This window comes from Calypte anna, chromosome 24, assembly GCF_003957555.1.
Source record: "Calypte anna isolate BGI_N300 chromosome 24, bCalAnn1_v1.p, whole genome shotgun sequence".
Taxonomy (NCBI): Eukaryota; Metazoa; Chordata; class Aves; order Apodiformes; family Trochilidae; genus Calypte; species Calypte anna.
The window spans coordinates 5,480,814-5,497,936 of NC_044269.1; the positions used below are offsets into that span (position 1 = coordinate 5,480,814).

Here is a 17,123-nt window from a genome sequence, read left to right on the forward strand (position 1 = left end):
TGCCCTGGTCCTCAGATGAATGCCAGGCTCTTGGGGAGCTTCCTTTGTTCTCCTTTTTTCCCAGTTGTGATGTGGAAATGCCCCGTGTGAGGCAAAGGCACATTGCACTTTGCTGCAGGAAAAAAGATGGAAACATCTATATCTAAAAATGGAAAGCACAGCTTGATCTTAGGAGAGGATGTACAGATGAATAGACCAAACAGATAACACCACATCCTTTCTGTATTTACAAAATAAATAGAATAAATAACATCTGTAGGCAATAGTGGCAGAACATGGATCACAGTGTGGGCAGGGCTGCTCTTGGTGCACTGAGGTTTGGGGGTTGGTGGTAGCTTATCAGAGTAGTTGCTCCCACAGGCAGTGGGTACAAGAGGTAGCTGGTGGGCTCCTGGTCCCCAGCTCAGAGGTGGCTGTCCTTGCTGTCCCCACTGGGCAGGCTCAGGGGCTGGGTTTGCAGCTGGAGCCACTCGAGGGGCAGCATCCCCAGGAGGTCAGTACTGAAGATGCTCAGATCGAGGGGAGCTTTCAGGAGCTCAGGGCTGGCTTTAGAGGCTAAGGGAGCACCCAGAGCCCCCCAGCTCAGAGCCCCCCAAGGAGCAAGGTCCAGTCTGTGGCTGCAGAGATGCTCAGGAGAGGACTGCTTCAAATACCCTTTGGACACAGCCAGCTCAGAGCACTCTGTGCCCAGCATGATGTCCATGGTGCCTGGGCAGCTCAAGGAGGACGCTGTCTTGGATGGGTCCTGCTGGGACTCCACCTTGCCCTGGGACTGCTGCAGGTACCCACGGAACTCCACAGCTTGTGGGAGAGGGGAGGAGAGGCTGAGCTCCATGCTGCTGGAGGGGCACGGGGGGCACGGGCAGGTGGTCCCCAAGCCCATGCCACTGTCATCACCAGTGGGCAGCTCCTGCTTGTAGCCCTGGGGCTTGTGGCCCACGGAGCAGCTCGGCTCAGAGGTGTGCAGGCAAATGCCACTGTCTGTGCTGGCACAGCTGCTGTCCCCACTCTCCACAGTGGAGCACAGGCAGTCCTCAGGCCATGCTGGGAGCCTCCAGCCCTTCTCCAGGGGCAGCTGGGCTGTGCTGGGGCTGCTGTCCTGCTGGGGCTCCTTCTGGCACAGGAACAGCTGCTGGACAGGGTCTGAGTCTGGGCTGCCCCAGGACTGGGCTGCCTCCTGCTCCACCCAGAAGGAGCTCTGCTTGATGAAGGATTTCTGGGAGGGAGAGAAAAGAGAGAAATGAGATGTGCTTCATCCATGATTGCTTCCTTCTCTCCCAACAGCTGCCCAAGCCACAAAGGGTGCCCTGTGCCTCTCCTTACCAGGACAGATGGCGTCCTGACGGGTTTCTTGATGTAAGTGCATGCCAGCAGAGCTCCCAGGAGGGCCAAGATCAGCAGGGGGATGAAGGAGGTGAGGATGCTCAGCAGAAGCTCTGCACTCCCTGCAAGAGAGAGGATGTGACCCGGTGAGGGGGGAAGGCAAAGTGTAGCATGGAGCAGCTGCCCTGGTGTGGATCCAGGTCCCCCAGGTCCCTCCATTCCCTGGCTCCCCAGCACATACCCTCTCTCTGTCTGGTGGTGAGGCACTGCTCAGGGGTGCGTGTGGTGCGGGCAGGCCGGCTGACCACCTCGGGCTCCACACTGATGCAATACTCTGTGCCCCAGAAGAGGTTGCTGATGTTGAACTCTGTGTTGGTCTCCATCACTTGGTACTGCAATGAGCAGAGCACAGGTTGGTCCCTGAGAGCCCCCAGCTCCTCTGGGAATGCCGGGACCCTGCTTTCCCCCTTCCTTGCCCTGTCTCCCCTGGGGAAAGTCCCTGTGCTGACAGCAGCAAGACCCAAAGTCCCAAGAAGAATTGAGGAACCAGCAGTAAAACCCACAGAGAAATCTCTCTGTGATGTCACAGCTGTGAGAAAGCCCAGTATGCAGTGTTACAGAAGACTGTACTTCAGAAATGGGGTTTTCAGCTTGAGCAGTGCTGAGTGTGACAGAGGCAGCAGGGGACCAGCAACTTATCTCACCGTCCGGTTGTCCTGCGCCCTCCTGACGTACACCCGGTACCTCCTGGCGTGCTTCTGCACATCGTCGTATTTCAAGGTGATGTTCCCTGCCCTGAGGAGCAGCTGCAGCTTCACGTGGATGGTGTTGCCCATCACAGAGAGGCTCTGGCCCCACAGACGCAGGATGGCTGCAAGCAAGGTGGTTGGAAGAGTGCATTAGGGTTTGCTCCTCTTTGTTCCTCCTGTCCCATCCCACAGCTGTTCTCCAGGAAGGAGGAAGAGACATCCCTGCTCCCATCTGTCCTAAAGTTCTTCCCAAGCAGCTTGGCACTCTGAGCCTCCTGACACCCACCTACCTTCTTGTGGGGAGAAAGAGTTGGTCCTTTGCCACGGGGACGTTTGGTTTCCAGACACAGCCCTGACCCGTGCATAGTAGCGCAGTGCAGGAGCCAGGGTGTAGTATGTGAGGTCGCAGAAGAGCTCTGAGATCTTTGTGCAGCTTGGGATGGCTGTCCAAGAGGAATTTGTGCCATAGCTGCAGGGAGGAGCACCCAGGGTCAGCAGTGCAGGCAAGTGCCAGGGACGTGGTTGTCACCGTGATCGGTGTCAGATCCCGGGCAGGGGTTGAACCCCCCTGTACCCCCTGGCTGTACTCACACTCTGTGCTCCACTTCATACTGGACATTGCTGGGGCTGTTGTGTCCGGGCTCCCAGCACAGCAGGTGATGTCCAATCTCTGCAGCAAAACGCACATGCCTGGGGCTCCCCAGCTTCTCACCTGATGGACCAAAGGTGAGCACTCAGAAAGGCTGCCCAGTGTCCTGCTGGTGGCCACAGGAGCTGGGCAGAGCTCCTTGTGTTTGTCACCTCGATGGCTTCTCTGGAGTTTGACCCCCGCGTTCAGGACCACCCACCCACCCATCCGAAAAGCACAAGGATTTTCCCAGGCCTGTCCCACTTCCAATTGTTCATCCTTATTCCTCTCTGGTCTGGGGAGAGCCCAGCTCAGCCCAGCTGAGAAGATCTCAGTGCCTTTCTGTCCCAAGCAAGAAGCCTGTGTCTGCATCCCTGAGCATCCCTGCCTCTGCCAGCAGTTCTGTTGGGATCCAGCTTTCCTGTTCTGCTCCTCTGCTGTGCAGAAGGAGCACTTTTTCACACCTCCTGCCTGAATTTCAATATTGTCACCTGGCAACAAAACCTCAGTGGGTAACATCTGTCACCCTTTCTGTGCTGTCTGCTGGCAAGCACACACCCACGCCTGGGGGGGATGGCAGCCAGCAGAGCATCACATGACCCATTTCAGACCCATTTCACCCCAAAACCAGCACCATCCACACTCGTGGTGCCTGAGGACTAACACAGGCTCCCAGACAGCAATGAAAGGTGAGTGGTGACCGGGGAGCTGTGGCTCCAAACCCCAGGAGCTCAGCTCCTGCCTCCCCCTTCTCAGTCCCCAGCCTGGTGTTGGTACCCTGGGAGCCGTGGGGCTCAGAGCATCCTGTGGGGAGCCGTGGGGCCCCAGTGCAGTGTGTGGGGAGTGAGGACCATCAGGGTGGGTGAGACTCACCATCGGCCATCCAGGCGAGGAGCAGAGCCAGGCACAGGGCCAGGGCTGCGGCGTGGGGGACCATGGCAGCTCCGCATCCTCTGCGGGTGCTGGGCTGGGTGAGCAGGGTGCTGGGCTCTGCTCTGGAAGGCTGCCCAAGGCTTGTTTTTCCCTTGGGGGCTGGCTCAGTGACGTCTTGGAGGCGTTAGAGCAGTGGGAGGAAAGTAGCTGTGTAGTGACTTCCACTTTTCTTTCGTGTCCACCCACTCAGGCACAGCTCATCTCTCAGCCCGGGCTGGGCATTTCCTACCAGCAGCCTTCAAGGAAGAGCTCTGGGGGTTTTCCTGAACATAATGACATGTTGCATGGAAAGGGAAAATAGGAGCAAAACACATCTGACTTTGCTGTTTTGTTGTTATGTGTGATGCTGAAGCACGGTGCAGGGGGTGAGCTCTGAGGCCACCACGGTCCCTTGGGCCACTGTCCTGTCCTTGCAGCAGCTAAAGCTGGCCAGCTCAGGAGGTTCTGGCTTTCCCTTCTGTTGAACCCAGCCTCATACCCAAGCTGTAATTTTCCTTTCCCCATTTCTGGGGCTCAGTGACAACCTCTGGGTGATTGTGTCCTGCAGACACCCATGGACACGGGTGGCATCACAAGCTCTGTGGTGAGGGGGGTAGTGGTGGTGCTGGTGCTCTGCTGGTGATGCTGGGACCTGACTGTGAGTCCTCTGTGGTGCTTCTGGCAGGCTGGGTGACTGCAGAGCACACACCAGGACTTTCATCCTGGCTGTATTTTAGGTGGCCCCTTGGTGTCCTGTCATTCTGCTCTCAGATTCTGACACAGATCTGACCGCTGCTGATCTCGGGAGTCCTGAGATGAAGCGTGGCTCATCCCACACAAAGCCACAGCTCCTGTTCTGTGTAAAGGAGTGAAAAATCAGTGGGAGAAGAGATGAGGAAGGAGGGAGAAGCCCTGTGGAGCAGACACCCCTCGCTGCTCCTGCAGGTGAGGTGGGTCAGAGGTTTGGGAGGAAGGGTTGGCAGTTTAGGAGAAAACGAAACAGCCTGAGGAGAAATGACTGAAAACTGGGTTCTGCTGAACACTCTGATGTCACAGCCACCCCGATGTGCCCCTGCTGCCACCAAGCTGCTGCACAGGCACTGCCAGGTGCCATGGGAGGAGATGGTGTCCCTGCATGATGCCCACAGTTCAGATGATACCCAGGAGCTCTCTCTGGTCAGTGCTTTTTCCAAAAGGAACAGCTCTTGTCACCCTCCAGGTTGCAGAACTCTTGTCTCTGTCCTGCCCTCTCTGCCACCAGCTCATCACTGAGGGACCCCGGCAGAGAGTGGGGATCTCGTGGGGAAAGGGGGTGATGGCACCCCTGGTCCCTGCAGGGGCCCTTTTGATGACCAGAGATGAGCTTTGCATCGGGTGTTGCTGACTTCCCAAAGCTACAACCAAAGCATCAGAGAAAAGAGCAGTCCCATGTTCCCATTGTTGGCAGGAAAGGTTTTGAGTTCCCAGGACAAACCAGCTCTGGAGAACACTACCCAGTTTCCTTTTTGCCTTCAAAACAATTGACTATTCGTGGTAGAGGGGTAGCTGTGCATTTAATAACCCTAAATCATCTGAGTCAGAACCTCACCGCATGTCTTTCCCCAGATCCTCTGCAGCATCTTGGGGACAGCAAGGACTGGGGCTACAGCCCCCCCAGCCTCATGCCCATGTTCTGGGATCCCCCTGCCAGCTTTGTGAAGGGGCTGTGGGGGCAAAGCAGGTCCTGGGCTCCATCCTCCCCCTCTGCCTGGCCTCTGCTGGGGCCGGAGGGCTGGTTCTGCCAGCACAGCCCTATTGCACCTTGCCCGGGAGAGCAGAGTTATCCTCTTCCTAATTCCCTGACCCCTGGGGGATGGAGCAGAGGAGCTGCTGGGCTGGAGGTGCTGGCTTTGGCTGTACATGCTATTAACACCTCTGCTTGCTGTCTGGAAGGATGCAGCAGGGCTCATGGGAGCAGTTAGCAGCAAGCAACTGCACGGATTTCACCCGGGAGGTGCTGTGCTCATGTGTGACATTTAACATCAGGTGGTGGGGTCAAGCCCAGACACATGTTTGTCTGTAACTTGCTTTCTGTAGGTGTCTCTGCAGAAGCACCAGAAAGCAACCATTCCTGGAACTGCCACCACAGTGACCTCACCAGAAAAAAACAGGAATAAACACCAGGATCAAGGTGGACTCGGGTATCTGTCTCCTCCAAGCAACTGGATCCTCCTCTCTGGCTCTTCAGGCTTGGATCCACGCTGTGTGTGTGAGAAAGGCAGGGACTGACCCCTTGGGAAGGGATGGGATGGAGAGCTCAGTGGTGGGGTGGAGAGGAGAGCAGGATCCACCCCAGGCTCCTCAGCTTTGGAATCCTGGGGTCTTTGAAGCAGGTTTCCCCATGCTTGGATGGTCCTGCTTGTCTCCTGCTGAGCAGGTGTGGGTGGAGAGCTGGATGAATAAGGGATGGATGCTATGAATAATGCTGGGAGAAATGTGCCTGTAAAACAGTTGGGATGGGGCTCATGGGAGGCACCACGCCACCAGGCAGAGCTTCCCAGGACTGGACCATGGGACGTGTGACCCTTGTCCCTGCCCAGCCCTGTGCTGCCCTTGCAGGGCCGGGTGCCAGGCTGGAGTGGAGCTGTTTCTAGCAGTGTCCCAGGAGCTGCACTACATCTCTGGGAAGCCAGATGTCTGGACACTGGAAAGCACACAATGGAGCTGGGCCTTTCTCCTTTTCGTCCGGATATTTACACCTGTTTCTTCCAAGTGTGACTTCTGGCTTTTAAGCAAAGCATCTCCCAGCTCATGCCCTCAGAGGGGACCACTGCTGTCTCCTTGCACACTGCGAAAGCTTCGCTCTGTTAGCAGAAGAGCAGCAAAGCCTCGGGAGAAACCATCTGGACACAGCATTTCACTTCATTTCATTCCCCATTTCATCTCCTGGACCTTTGTCTGGGGCTCCTGCCCATCCTTCCCCAAGCAGAGGCAGGTGTTTTGCTTGCTGTGCCTGCAGCAGTTGGGAAAGAGGCAGCAGTGGAGCCGGGCAGGTTGGACTGGTTTCCCTCCGCGCCCGGCGCTGGCACTGACGTACAACCCCGCTCACCAAACAGCTTCTGTCCCGTCTGTCCCTGGGGACCTGACTTTGCTCGGCACCCTGGAGGATGGCTGTGCCGGAGCTCTGATCCCAGCACAGCCCTGCAGCGGCCCATGGACGGCAAAACCTCTCCGGTAAGGCGGGGGGGACTGGGGGCTGCTCCTTGGACACACAGCCCCACTGCCCCAGGGTTCTGGGGGGGGGTCTGGCACCTCTCTCTTGGCCCCTGAGGCATCGCCTTCACCTCGGTGCTGGCAGGGAGAAGAACCTGAGGCTGCTGCCTGTGGGTTGATGCCTCCAGCACCCCTTGGGACACAGCGGGAGGAGGGCTGACACCAGTAACGCCAGGCTCAGCCCCGGGCTGGCACAGGAGGCCCTGGGACTCCTTTTCCACCTGGGAGTGGATTTGCAAAGGCTGTGACTGCTGTGGGACCTGGTGCCCCTTGGTACCCATGGGGCTGCTCAATCTGAGCCCTCTGCTGCCTCCTGCCAGTGTGTCCCCAGGAGTGGTGGGGTGCTGGTGACCCCAGCCCCTGCTACTTTCCCTTGCTTGCATACTGAGCAGTTTTCTGCTTTGGTCTTTTTGGGTTGGGTTGACCAGATCCTGCTTGATCTCATCCGTGGGCCCTGCTGAGCATCCTGTCATGAGGAAAACATCCATTCCCAGCTGGGCAAGGGGCTCAGGCTGCCTGGGCAAGGCAGGGGATAATTACAGTGCCCAGCACTGCTGGTTGTGCCAGTGATGTCCAGAACGTACAAAGCCAGCAGTGATGGTGTGGATGGGGACTGAGGGGAGGCAGGGACAGTTGTAAAAGCCACCTTCTTCTTGCCCTTTGGTGTGTGAGGGCCTCGGGAGCAGAGGGAGCTCATGCCAGGTCCTGGCTGGGTCCTCAGGGAAGAGCAGCCTGTTGCCAGCACTGCTTTGCTGTGTGGTTCCAGTTCCTGGTAGTCCCAAAAGCAGGCAGTAGCACTGTATTTTGGTGAGAGCAGGGCAGGACCTGAGATGCCCACATAGGGAGACAATTGCCTCATCTTGGGCATCACCGTGGGGCTACCTTGGCTTTGTCTCTTGGATTAAATAGGCCATTAGGAGTCCTGGGTGCCACCCTCTGCTGTGCACCTGCAGGAGAGTCCCTTTATCTTTCTGTGCCTTGGTTTGCCATTCCATGGAATGGACTGAGCAGGAATTACTCACCCCCTGGAACATTTTCTGATCTCTGCCTATGCTCACACTGGCATAGGGCAACCTGTTCCCAGCCAGATTGGGCTGACTCAGTCAACAGGGTTTGTCACCTGCACTTGCAAAATGGTCCCTGTGTGTGGCTGGGGACATCACTTCCCCTCTGTGTTGTCCCTTTTTCATGGCATCTGGATCTCAGCATCCTCCTCCTGTATCTCCTGTATCTCCTGCCCATCTGCCCTGCCCAGCTCCACACTGTCAGCAGCTGGGGAGGGGGCTTGGGGTCCCTCACAATGAGCCAACACTCTGCTGTGGGTGGGTGTCACTGCACAGAAAGGGGCTTTCACAGGCTCAGGAGTGTTTGTCCCAGGTGAGGACAATGTCACCATTGTGTGCTTGCTGAGCTGATGTGCTGTGGGCAGTGGAGGTGTTGGAGCTGGTTCCTGCTGTGAGCAGCTGAGAGGGAAGGTGTGGGGCCAGCTGGTGTGGGGAAGGATGATCAAGCAGCTCCTTCCAGCCTATTTAAGAGGGCCTGCTTCCTTCCCCTCTCAATGCTCCAGATTTTGGGCAGCTGCCATGTCCCTCTGCTCCCCCAAGACTCGTGGGGCCCCGGGTCCGGTTGCAACACCCCAGGTGTTGCCCGGCTCCTTCCGCTCTGGCTCCCTCCCTGAAACTGCGGGTGGCTGCTGGCTGCTTTCCCTGCCTTCCCTCCCCATCCCAGCAGATCCCGAGCCTCAGGCCCAGCCTGCACTGCCTTCCCCTGGGGATTACCCCCTGCCAGCATGGATCCAGGGGCTTTGCCTCTGCGGCGGGGAGTGGAGCTGCAGGTCAGTGCATGGGGCAGCTCAGGGTGCAAGGGGGGATGGGGTTCCCAACCTCTGTGCTTGAGGTGCTTTCCCCAGTTCTCCTCGAAGCCTCAGACCAGAGCAGAGAAGGACTGAGGTGGTGCTGATGCTCATGACAGGTTTAGCAAAGGGCTGGGCTTGCAGACAGGCACCATCCACTTGTTTCCAGCATCCTGGGCTGGGCACAAGGTGTGCAGAGCTGACTGGGGGTCCCTGTGTGTCCCCAGTATGTCCCCAGTGTGTCTCCAGCATCCCTCCTGCCAGGGAAAGGATCTGGTGCTGCTCCCCCTCCCCACAACTGACTTTCAGGTGTGCTTGAGGCTCTCACAGCTGGTAGAAGGTTTGCAGAGAGGATGTTAGAAAAAGAGTTCAAACCACAGCCACCCGTGAGTGATAAGCGATAAGCATGGCTCCAGGTCTGACTTTTACTCAAAAGCCAGCAAAGGATGAGTAAAGGTTTTGTGGGCAGAACTTGTAGCTTGCTCACCAGGGTAATGCACACTCCTTAACAGAAACATCTTTGAAAGGCTGCTGCTGTTTGCTCTGTGCTCCAGCGGCTGCACAACAGCAACCAGATGGTTACCAGGAACCTGTTGTAAAAGTTTTGTTGGTCTGTGGTAGAAAAAGAGATTTAAATGGTTGGACTTCAGACTTTTAAGGAAATTGGAAGCTAATAGTTCACTGGAGTGTAAGAAAGGTCATGTGTTTCCTGATAAGGAATAAGAGCAATCCAACCTATAGTGACTTTAGGTGTTAATTTGAGATGTTTGTATGATGGAGGTAGAAATCCTTTAGCGACCCAGCATCATCTGCTTACTGGTGAAGCTGGGCTCTGTTTCGCAGTGCAATGGAGAGGTTTGTCTTTAATTCTGCTGTTGTGATAACTGAAGGGTTACATTTGCTGCAGAAAGAGGCAGGTGAAACATCAGACCTGTGGAGCTAGCACACAAATGCCCAGGTAAATGATACTGCCCGGGTATTTATTTACAAAACTCTCATTTGTACATGGACAGGAGAAATTCTTTTCCTAGGAAGGGTTCCTGGTATGGGCTCTTTGTTTCTGCAAAGCAGGGGGGCAGGACCTGCTGCAGCCTGGGCTCTCTTGCCCATTACACGTGCTTTCTGAGGATGCCCAGGGATGTTTCATGGGTTCTGTGGATGCCCAGGGGTGTTTCACAGTGTGTGTGCAATACTTGCTGTGAGAACTCGAATCCCACCAGTGTCACTGCTCATCCTCATTGTGGGGACACTGCTGGGGCTCTCCCCAGCTCCTCTGCCAGGCCAGCCCCGATAGCAGACACCAAGATGCTCCCTTGGGCTCCTCGGCACCTCTGGGTTCACTCACACGGCTGCTGCCAAATTCAGGCGTAGGGAAAAGTGGCTGCAGGCTGAGTACACTTGGACTCGTTCTGGCGGCCTGGCGAGGAGGGATGGCTGATGCCGTGAAACAAGAAACCGAGCGGGGAGGTGGCTCTCGATGGCCGGGGGACGTTAGCGGAGGTTGTGCCACGGCCCCGCGGGCAGGGGAGGAGGCTGTGCCGGGGGGTGGCCCTGTGCACCCCGCTGCTAGCCAGGGCTGGTGGCCAGGTGGCCTCCCAGGAGCCCCGGGTGCCTCCTGAGAGCTTTGCGGCTGTGGCACCCATTGGTCCCTGGGGCACAGCTCCGGGGGTGCCGTGTCCCCAGCGTTTTGGGGCGCGGGCTGGGGCAGCCCCTGCGCAGGGAGGGTGCGTGGCCACGCCGGCGTGCGTGACTCAGGGGATAATGCCCAGGAAGTTACACCACCGCATTGCAAGGAAGGGCACAGCCGGATTTACAAAGCATGAGCCTGAGCAGGCTCCCGACGTCCTCATTAGGGCTCCCGGTTCCCGGCAGGAAGCAGGAGGAGTGAGAAAATCCAGTGGGAAGGGGAGAAGTCAGTGGCTCCTGCTCTGACCAAGGTCCCCATCCCCTACCTATCGCAGAGCTGGTGCTGCCTGCTGGCATGGCAGGGAAAGGGGATGGTATTTGGTTGTAGGGCCAAAAATCGAGGATGGATTCCTAGAGGGGATTGTTGGAGCCCACCTCTGGGCTGCTAAGGGGTCCCCAGGAGGGTGGGTGCTGCCACAGGATGGTGGCTCCCATTCTCCCATGGATGACCCTTGCTACAGGATGACAGTGACATCTGTAGGGACAGAAATAGTCCAAATAGCCCCAATAGTCCAAAGAGTGCAACCACAGCTGGTCATGACTGCATGGTGCTGAGAGCCCTGCCAGGAAGGAGCAGGCAGGAGGAGTGAGGTGGTGTGGGAAGGAACTGCTGAGGGCAAACCCAGGCCAGGCTGCCAGTGCTGGGTGCTGGCTGGTGATGCTCTGGCAATTCCTGTAAGGCATGGCAGCATTTCTTCTTGCTGAAGGTGTATCTTGAGATTTTACAAGGCACAGAAAGCAGCATTTATTTATTCTGGGCTTCAGACACCCATCCTCTCCTCAGGAAAATGGGAGGCCCTTGTTTCCGTGTCTGGTTGAAGGTAATGGAGGGCTTGGAATAGCATTATTTTGAGGAAAGGAAACAAATACATTTTCTTCTGCAAATTCATGGATCAGGAGTGACACAACTGCAGAACAGCATTCCAGGGTGCAGGACGTTTCAGGGCTTGGAAAACACTGATTATTAAGTATTACTAAATAGCAGCTGGAAATTGCACTGTATTTTTCAAATGGCTAATTAAGGATAGATGCATAAAGTGGGGCACTGGCCCTGAGGAACTGGGCCACAGCATGGCTGACCCGATGCCAAATAACCGGCTGACGGCTCTGCTCAAAGCCATCGTTTTGGGAGGTTTGGCCAGCAGCCACCTCCAGGGGAAGAGCTTCACAGCAAAAATGTTCACCTGTCCTGCATGAGACAGGGCTCAGGCTTTGCTGTCCAGGCAGAGGCACGGCAGAGGTGACTTGCTGTGCAGCTTGTGGCACTGGGGAGGCATTGCCAGCAGTGACAAATGCTGACTGAGCTGGGAGCTGTGCTGGGGAGCTCGGCTCCTCTGCCTCCCCAGCTGCCTGGGCAGGGGGATGGCAGCTGTGGGGATTTGTCTGGTGGGCAACAGTCGCTGTCAGTAACGGTCACCTCTGCTTTCAGGCCACGGCGTCACCCAGCAGTATCCCTCCCAGCCTCCATGCCTCCACGGCCAGCAGCATCTTTGGTATCCGACCTCCCCAGCCTCAAGAAAACGTCCTCGGCGTCAGCTTCAAGCCCTACAGCCCGGATTCCAGCCCAGCCTCGGCTGCCTGCACGACCTGTGAGAGCACACGTAAGAGGATGGTGCCAAGGGTGGGCTCTGGCTGCCCTGGCCCTGGTTCCACCTAGGGTGAGGAGGGAATGGGTCCCTGTGCCCACAGGCTGGTGTTACCAGTTACCAGGGTAACGGGGTGTGTGGGGGGGTTCCTGGGCAAGGGAGAGGACAGTGGCCATGGCAGGGTGGGGATATGCCACCGAGACATGGTCCTGCTCCCAGACATCTTGTAGGTCCCTTTGGACCCTTGACCCTTCCTCTGCCCTGCTGCCAGGATCCTCCATGTTCAAAGCTCCCTGCATGAGCCAGCGGCGGCTTGCGCTCATCTTCTGCGTCTCTGTCCTCATCGTGCTGCTCGTCGCCCTCATCCTGCTGTGTGAGTGGGATCCCAGCTCGGGTTGGCTCAGGGCTTCCTCGGGTGAGGCCTCAGAGGGGCTGGGGGAGCCTGCACTGGGAAGTGCTACCGGGAAACCTGAGAGGCGAGCAGACAGGGGTGTGCTCTTCCCCTTCCCTGCGTGTTCCTGACACCTGATGGATGAGCAGGAGGAGGATGGCTGCCAAAGGGAGAGCCTGTGGTCCCAAGGGATGCACCCCCTTTCCATCTCCTGGGTTTCCTTTGGTGGGGCACCCCCAGCAGCACCCATACTCGCCCTCCCTGGGTTGTGGGGTTAGGGGCAGGACCCATGAAAGAAAGTGCAGTCTGTAGGCAGATAAGACACAGAAAGCAGGGGGAATCGCTTTAATCCTCAGGACATAGTTCAGCTGCTGTATTTGGTGGTCTTGAAGCATCTGGTGGGCTGGAGACATCTTTCTGCAGGAGTGGGCTGGTGTTTGGGAGAGCCCCTGTGCATGGCAGCCCTCCTCCATCTGGCAGGGTGACAGCACCCTTACCCCCAACGACCTCCTCTCAGCAGCCCTGCCCTCACCCCAGCCTGCTCTTCCTTCCAGTTATGTTCTGGAGGTCACAGACTGGCATCGTGTACAAGGAGCCTGCTGAGAGCTGCAAGGACAGCCCCGTGCGCTGCGACGGCATCGTCGACTGCTCCCTGAGGAGTGACGAGCTGGGCTGTGGTGAGGCACCAGGAGCTGGGGGTGCTGAGAGCAAGGTGGGGAGGCCCCCGGGGTGCTGGGCACCACCAACCCCCCTGCTCCATCCTCACAGTGCGCTTCACGTCCAACGAGTCCCTGCTGCACGTCTTCTCCAGCACCGAGAGCCAGTGGCTGCCCGTCTGCAGCAGTGCCTGGGATGATAACTTCTCCAGGAAGACCTGCAGGCAGCTGGGGTTCCAGAAGTAATTCCCTGGGGATGGGTCATGCTGCTCGGGTGCTGGGTGTTGCTCTAGCTGGGTGCATGGTCCACCGGGCTCTTTCCCCCAGCATTGTGTTTTTCTGCTGTGTGTCCAGCGTGGCTCTGGGCGTTTCAGTCTGTCCCCCCAGGCACAGGGTGCAGAGGGGGCAGGGGGGTCAGTCTGAGGGACACTGACAGCCTCTCCCCTCTCACAGTGCATCACAGACTGAGTACGTTCCCTTGCGCTTCCCGGGCAAGAGCCTCACCGTGATTGAGGAGCGAGACACCATCCAGCAGAGCCTCAACAGGTACCGGGCAGTGTCACCTCCTGTCCCTGCCCCAGCCCTGGTGCCGTGGGGCAAGGGCTGAGGCTGCATTCTCCCTCTTCTCTCCTGCAGCTCACTGTGTCTCACAGGAAAATACGTCTCCCTCCGATGCACCAGTAAGGGGTCTGGCTGGCAGGGCATGGGGCTGAGGGCGGGTGCACACTCAGGAGTGTTTCCCTCCTTTCTTTGCACAGGGATGGGCAAATTGGGTGTTTCCCAGATAAATCCCTGGGTAATAAAATCTGGGAAGATTGTGTTCCCAGGGCCCCTTTGAGCTCCCAGTGCTCACAGGCTCCCAGTGCCTGTGGGTGGGGAGAAAACAGCCACAAGCTGCACGGGGGGAGGTTTAGATTAGACTTCAGAAGAAACTTCCTCACTGGAAGGATTACCAAGCACTGGCATAGGCTGCCCAGGGAGGTGGTTGAACCACCACCCCTGGAGGTGTTTAAAAGCCATGGAGATGTGGTGCCCAGGGACACAGTTTAGCACTGGACTCAGGAGAGTTGGGTTAATGGTTGGACTCGATAGTCTTGAAGGTCTTTTCCTACCAGAGTGATTCTGTGATTCTCTTGTTGCATGTCCCCCTCCTGGGCTCACCCCTCTGAGCCCAATCCTCAGCCCTGCTTTCCCCTCCAGGCTGTGGGCAGCGGATTTCTGGCCGGATCATTGGAGGGAAGGAAACCTCAGTGAGCAAATGGCCCTGGCAAGTCAGCGTGCAGTACGGGCCCATCCACATCTGCGGCGGCACCATCATCGATGCTCAGTGGGTCCTCACGGCAGCTCACTGCTTCTTCATGTGAGTGCTGCATGCAGCCTGGGGGCCCCACCTGCAGCCCCTGCCTGCCCCTCACACCCTGCTTGTCCCCTCCTCTCCCCGCCCAGGAACAGCATGAAGATCCTCGATGATTGGAAGGTGTACAGTGGGGTCTCGGATCTGAAGCAGCCCATGGAGGGTGTCGCCGTCTCCCAAGTCATCATCAACTCCAACTACAGTGATGATCACGATGACTATGACATTGCTCTCATGAAGCTCTCCAGGCCACTGACACTCTCAGGTGGGGCCCCTCGCCTCAGGCTGGGCTGGAGATGGTGGTTTTGGGGAGATAGACTGTGCCCGTGGGGTGGGTTACGGCAGAGACCCTGCCTGGCTAGGCACCAAGGGGAGGTTCTCTGGGCTCCCCCCATCCTCCCTGGCTGTAGGGCTGGGGACTGCAGCAGCTGTTTTGCTCCTGAGTGACTCATCCCTCTCTCCTCTCCTGGTTTTCATCATGTGTCCCTCCAGCCCAGGTTCGCCCAGCCTGCCTCCCCATGCACGGCCAGCGATTCCAGACCGGCAGGTCCTGCTTCATCACTGGCTTTGGGAAGACCCGGGAGAACGAAGGTGAGGGAGGACACCGGCTCTCCACAGGCAGCTCATGGGGCTCTTCTGCTGTGTTTGAGGACTGTTCCCACTCCTGGCATGCGGCTCTGCAGAAATAAGCCCTTGGAGAAATACCAGCCTCCTCCTCCCCTGCCTCCCTGGTGCTGCGGAGGGGCCTGGGGGTGGCTGGGAGGGGATGAGGCTCACCCTGCCCCATGGCTCCTCCTGCCTTGCAGATAACACATCCCCAAAGCTGCGGGAGGCTGAGGTAAAGCTGATTGACTACAAGATCTGCAACAGTGACAAGGTGTACGAGGGCTACCTCACCCCACGGATGATGTGTGCTGGGTACCTGCAGGGAGGGAAGGATGCATGCCAGGTGAGCCAGGGCAAGGCAGCAGGGGACCAGCAGGGCTGCCTGCTTTTCCAGCACACCAGTGTCCCCCGGTACTGGCAGAGAAGCACCTCCTGCCTCCTTTCCTCACCATTCTGCCCCTCTCTGCCAGGGTGACAGCGGAGGGCCCTTGGTCTGCGAGGACAACGGCCGCTGGTATGTGGCTGGGGTGACGAGCTGGGGGACAGGATGTGGCCAGAGGAACAAGCCCGGCGTTTACACACGTGTGACAAAGCTCCTCAGCTGGATATACAGCAAGATGGAGGTGAGGTGGCAGGGCAGGGCAGTGCTCAGGAAGGGAGGATCATCAGGAGGCCCCAGCTGCACTGAGAGGGGCTGTATCCCTCCAGCCTGGCCCCTCACCCTTGCTCTCCCCTCTCTCCCTTGCAGAGTGAGAATGACTAAAGCTGGGATGGACACTTGCCTGGGCCAGCACGGCCCCCGCTCTGTGTTGCTGCCAGGGCAGGATGCTACCAGCGGATCCCCCCACCCATCTCTGGACTGTACGTGCAGGCAGGGACCTGCTGCCGACCCCCTCTGACAATACAGCACCTCCAAAGTGACTCTGACCTCGCCCAGCACCAGGGAGGTGGTGGCCGGGCAGAACCCCCAAGGGACAGCAGCCTGTGCCGGCTGGCCGGCGCCCCTCGCCCTCTCTGTGGTTCCTCCTGTAAATAGAGGTGTGAGGACGGGTGTTGCGAGTGCTTCCTGGCAGGGCTGCGGCACGACGGGCTGCTTGGCACCTCCCCAACCTGGGGGGGATGTCATGGATGGCAGTGAGGAGCAGGGCACTGCCCCGTGGTGTACTGCTGCTGGGTCATGGCTGTGCTGCCCTGGGCTGAGTGCCACGCCGTGCCAGCCACAGCACCTCCTGCACCTGGGTGCCAACCTCTCTGATTTCTGCAGGGAGAGCTGAGCAAAGCCAGGTGAGGGTACAGCCCCCTCGGGGAGGAGCGGTGGTTGCTCTGGTGGTTGCAGGCACATTTAGGAAGCGCCTCGTCGAGGATGTTCCATCCCACAAGAGAAATTCCTGGTGTATTTTTTCATGCCATGGCTCCAGCCTGAGCAAGCACTCCCTCCCAGGACTGTGTGCTGCTCATCTCAGACCTCCTCCCTGCCCTGGTGAGGATTTGGGCAGCGGCGTGGGCCCTGTCTGTGCTCCAGGGGTGGCTGAGGGAGGTGTGACAGAAGCCAGCAGCAGCCAAAAGCCACGGCAGAGCAGCGTGATGGAGAGCAGCCAGCCCTCCCGGCAGCGCCAGCCCCTGGATCTCACAGCTCTTTGTGCAGTGACCATGCTGGATCTCTTCCTCCTCTCTCGGCTCTGGGCAGGCAGGGATGTTGTAGCTAGCCTCACCTCGATGCCAGAGGAGGGGAACAGGGAAACAAGTGCCTGGATCTCCCTGAGGATGCTCTGAGGTGCTCGGGGAGATCCCCACCTTGGCCATGGCAGTGCCTATCGGGGCTGGCTGCCCTTGGCCCAGGCTGTGCTCCTCTCCTAAGCTGTGTGCTCAGCTGTAGAGAGGTCCCAGGGTGCCCAGCCACCCCCTGCTCTTCTCAATAAACGTTTTGGTAGTGTTCTGCCTTTGGCTCCTTTGGACGGGCTGGAGAGGAAGGCAGTCAGCCCCAGCCAGGGGCAGGGAGCTATGATTTGTGTTTGGATGTTGGGCCAGCAGGTCCAGCCCAGGTCTGTGTGTGCAGAAAGCACCTGCTCCTCCCCAGGGAATGGGAGCAGGTGCCAATGCACGGGGTGGTGCTGGTGGCTGCTCTGGA

At 58.1% G+C, this 17,123-nt stretch overlaps 2 protein-coding genes across 3 annotated transcripts; one reads left to right on the forward strand and one right to left on the reverse strand.

Moving 5' to 3' along the window:
- Positions 1–131: 131 nt before the first annotated feature.
- IL10RA (interleukin 10 receptor subunit alpha) lies at positions 132–3,866 on the reverse strand. Its single transcript, XM_008492429.2, has 7 exons — positions 3,574–3,866; positions 2,664–2,784; positions 2,363–2,541; positions 2,028–2,194; positions 1,565–1,715; positions 1,324–1,445; positions 132–1,216 (listed from the first exon to the last, which is right to left on the reverse strand). The coding sequence occupies exons 1-7, from the start codon at positions 3,635–3,637 to the stop codon at positions 404–406; spliced, it is 1,617 nt and encodes a 538-aa protein (XP_008490651.2). The 5' UTR covers positions 3,638–3,866; the 3' UTR covers positions 132–403.
- TMPRSS13 (transmembrane serine protease 13) lies at positions 2,779–16,866 on the forward strand. 2 transcript variants are annotated; one of them, XM_030464868.1, is made up of 15 exons: positions 2,779–3,389; positions 4,350–4,557; positions 5,689–6,825; positions 11,832–12,003; positions 12,260–12,361; positions 12,934–13,056; positions 13,148–13,277; positions 13,489–13,581; positions 13,672–13,715; positions 14,236–14,395; positions 14,482–14,654; positions 14,882–14,980; positions 15,196–15,338; positions 15,466–15,618; positions 15,744–16,865. In XM_030464868.1, the coding sequence occupies exons 3-15, from the start codon at positions 6,805–6,807 to the stop codon at positions 15,756–15,758; spliced, it is 1,428 nt and encodes a 475-aa protein (XP_030320728.1). In that variant the 5' UTR covers positions 2,779–3,389; positions 4,350–4,557; positions 5,689–6,804; the 3' UTR covers positions 15,759–16,865. The 2 variants fall into 2 exon arrangements, with proteins under 2 accessions (XP_030320728.1, XP_030320729.1); XM_030464869.1 differs by lacking the exons at positions 2,779–3,389; positions 4,350–4,557; positions 5,689–6,825 and having other exon boundaries at positions 11,920–11,991; positions 15,744–16,866.
- The last annotated feature ends 257 nt before the right edge of the window (positions 16,867–17,123 follow it).

Excerpts from the sequence above, each read along its gene's own strand:
- IL10RA (XM_008492429.2), bottom strand. The coding sequence starts at position 3,637 with ATGGTCCCCCACGCCGCAGCCCTGGCCCTGTGCCTGGCTCTGCTCCTC. Across the intron at positions 2,542-2,663 it reads TATGAAGTGGAGCACAGAGT|CTATGGCACAAATTCCTCTT; the intron begins GTGAGTACAGCC and ends TCCTCCCTGCAG. Across the intron at positions 1,217-1,323 it reads TCAGGACGCCATCTGTCCTG|AAATCCTTCATCAAGCAGAG; the intron begins GTAAGGAGAGGC and ends TCTCCCTCCCAG.
- TMPRSS13 (XM_030464868.1), top strand. The coding sequence starts at position 6,805 with ATGGACGGCAAAACCTCTCCG. Across the intron at positions 6,826-11,831 it reads TGGACGGCAAAACCTCTCCG|GCCACGGCGTCACCCAGCAG; the intron begins GTAAGGCGGGGG and ends CTCTGCTTTCAG. Across the intron at positions 13,716-14,235 it reads CGTCTCCCTCCGATGCACCA|GCTGTGGGCAGCGGATTTCT; the intron begins GTAAGGGGTCTG and ends TTTCCCCTCCAG.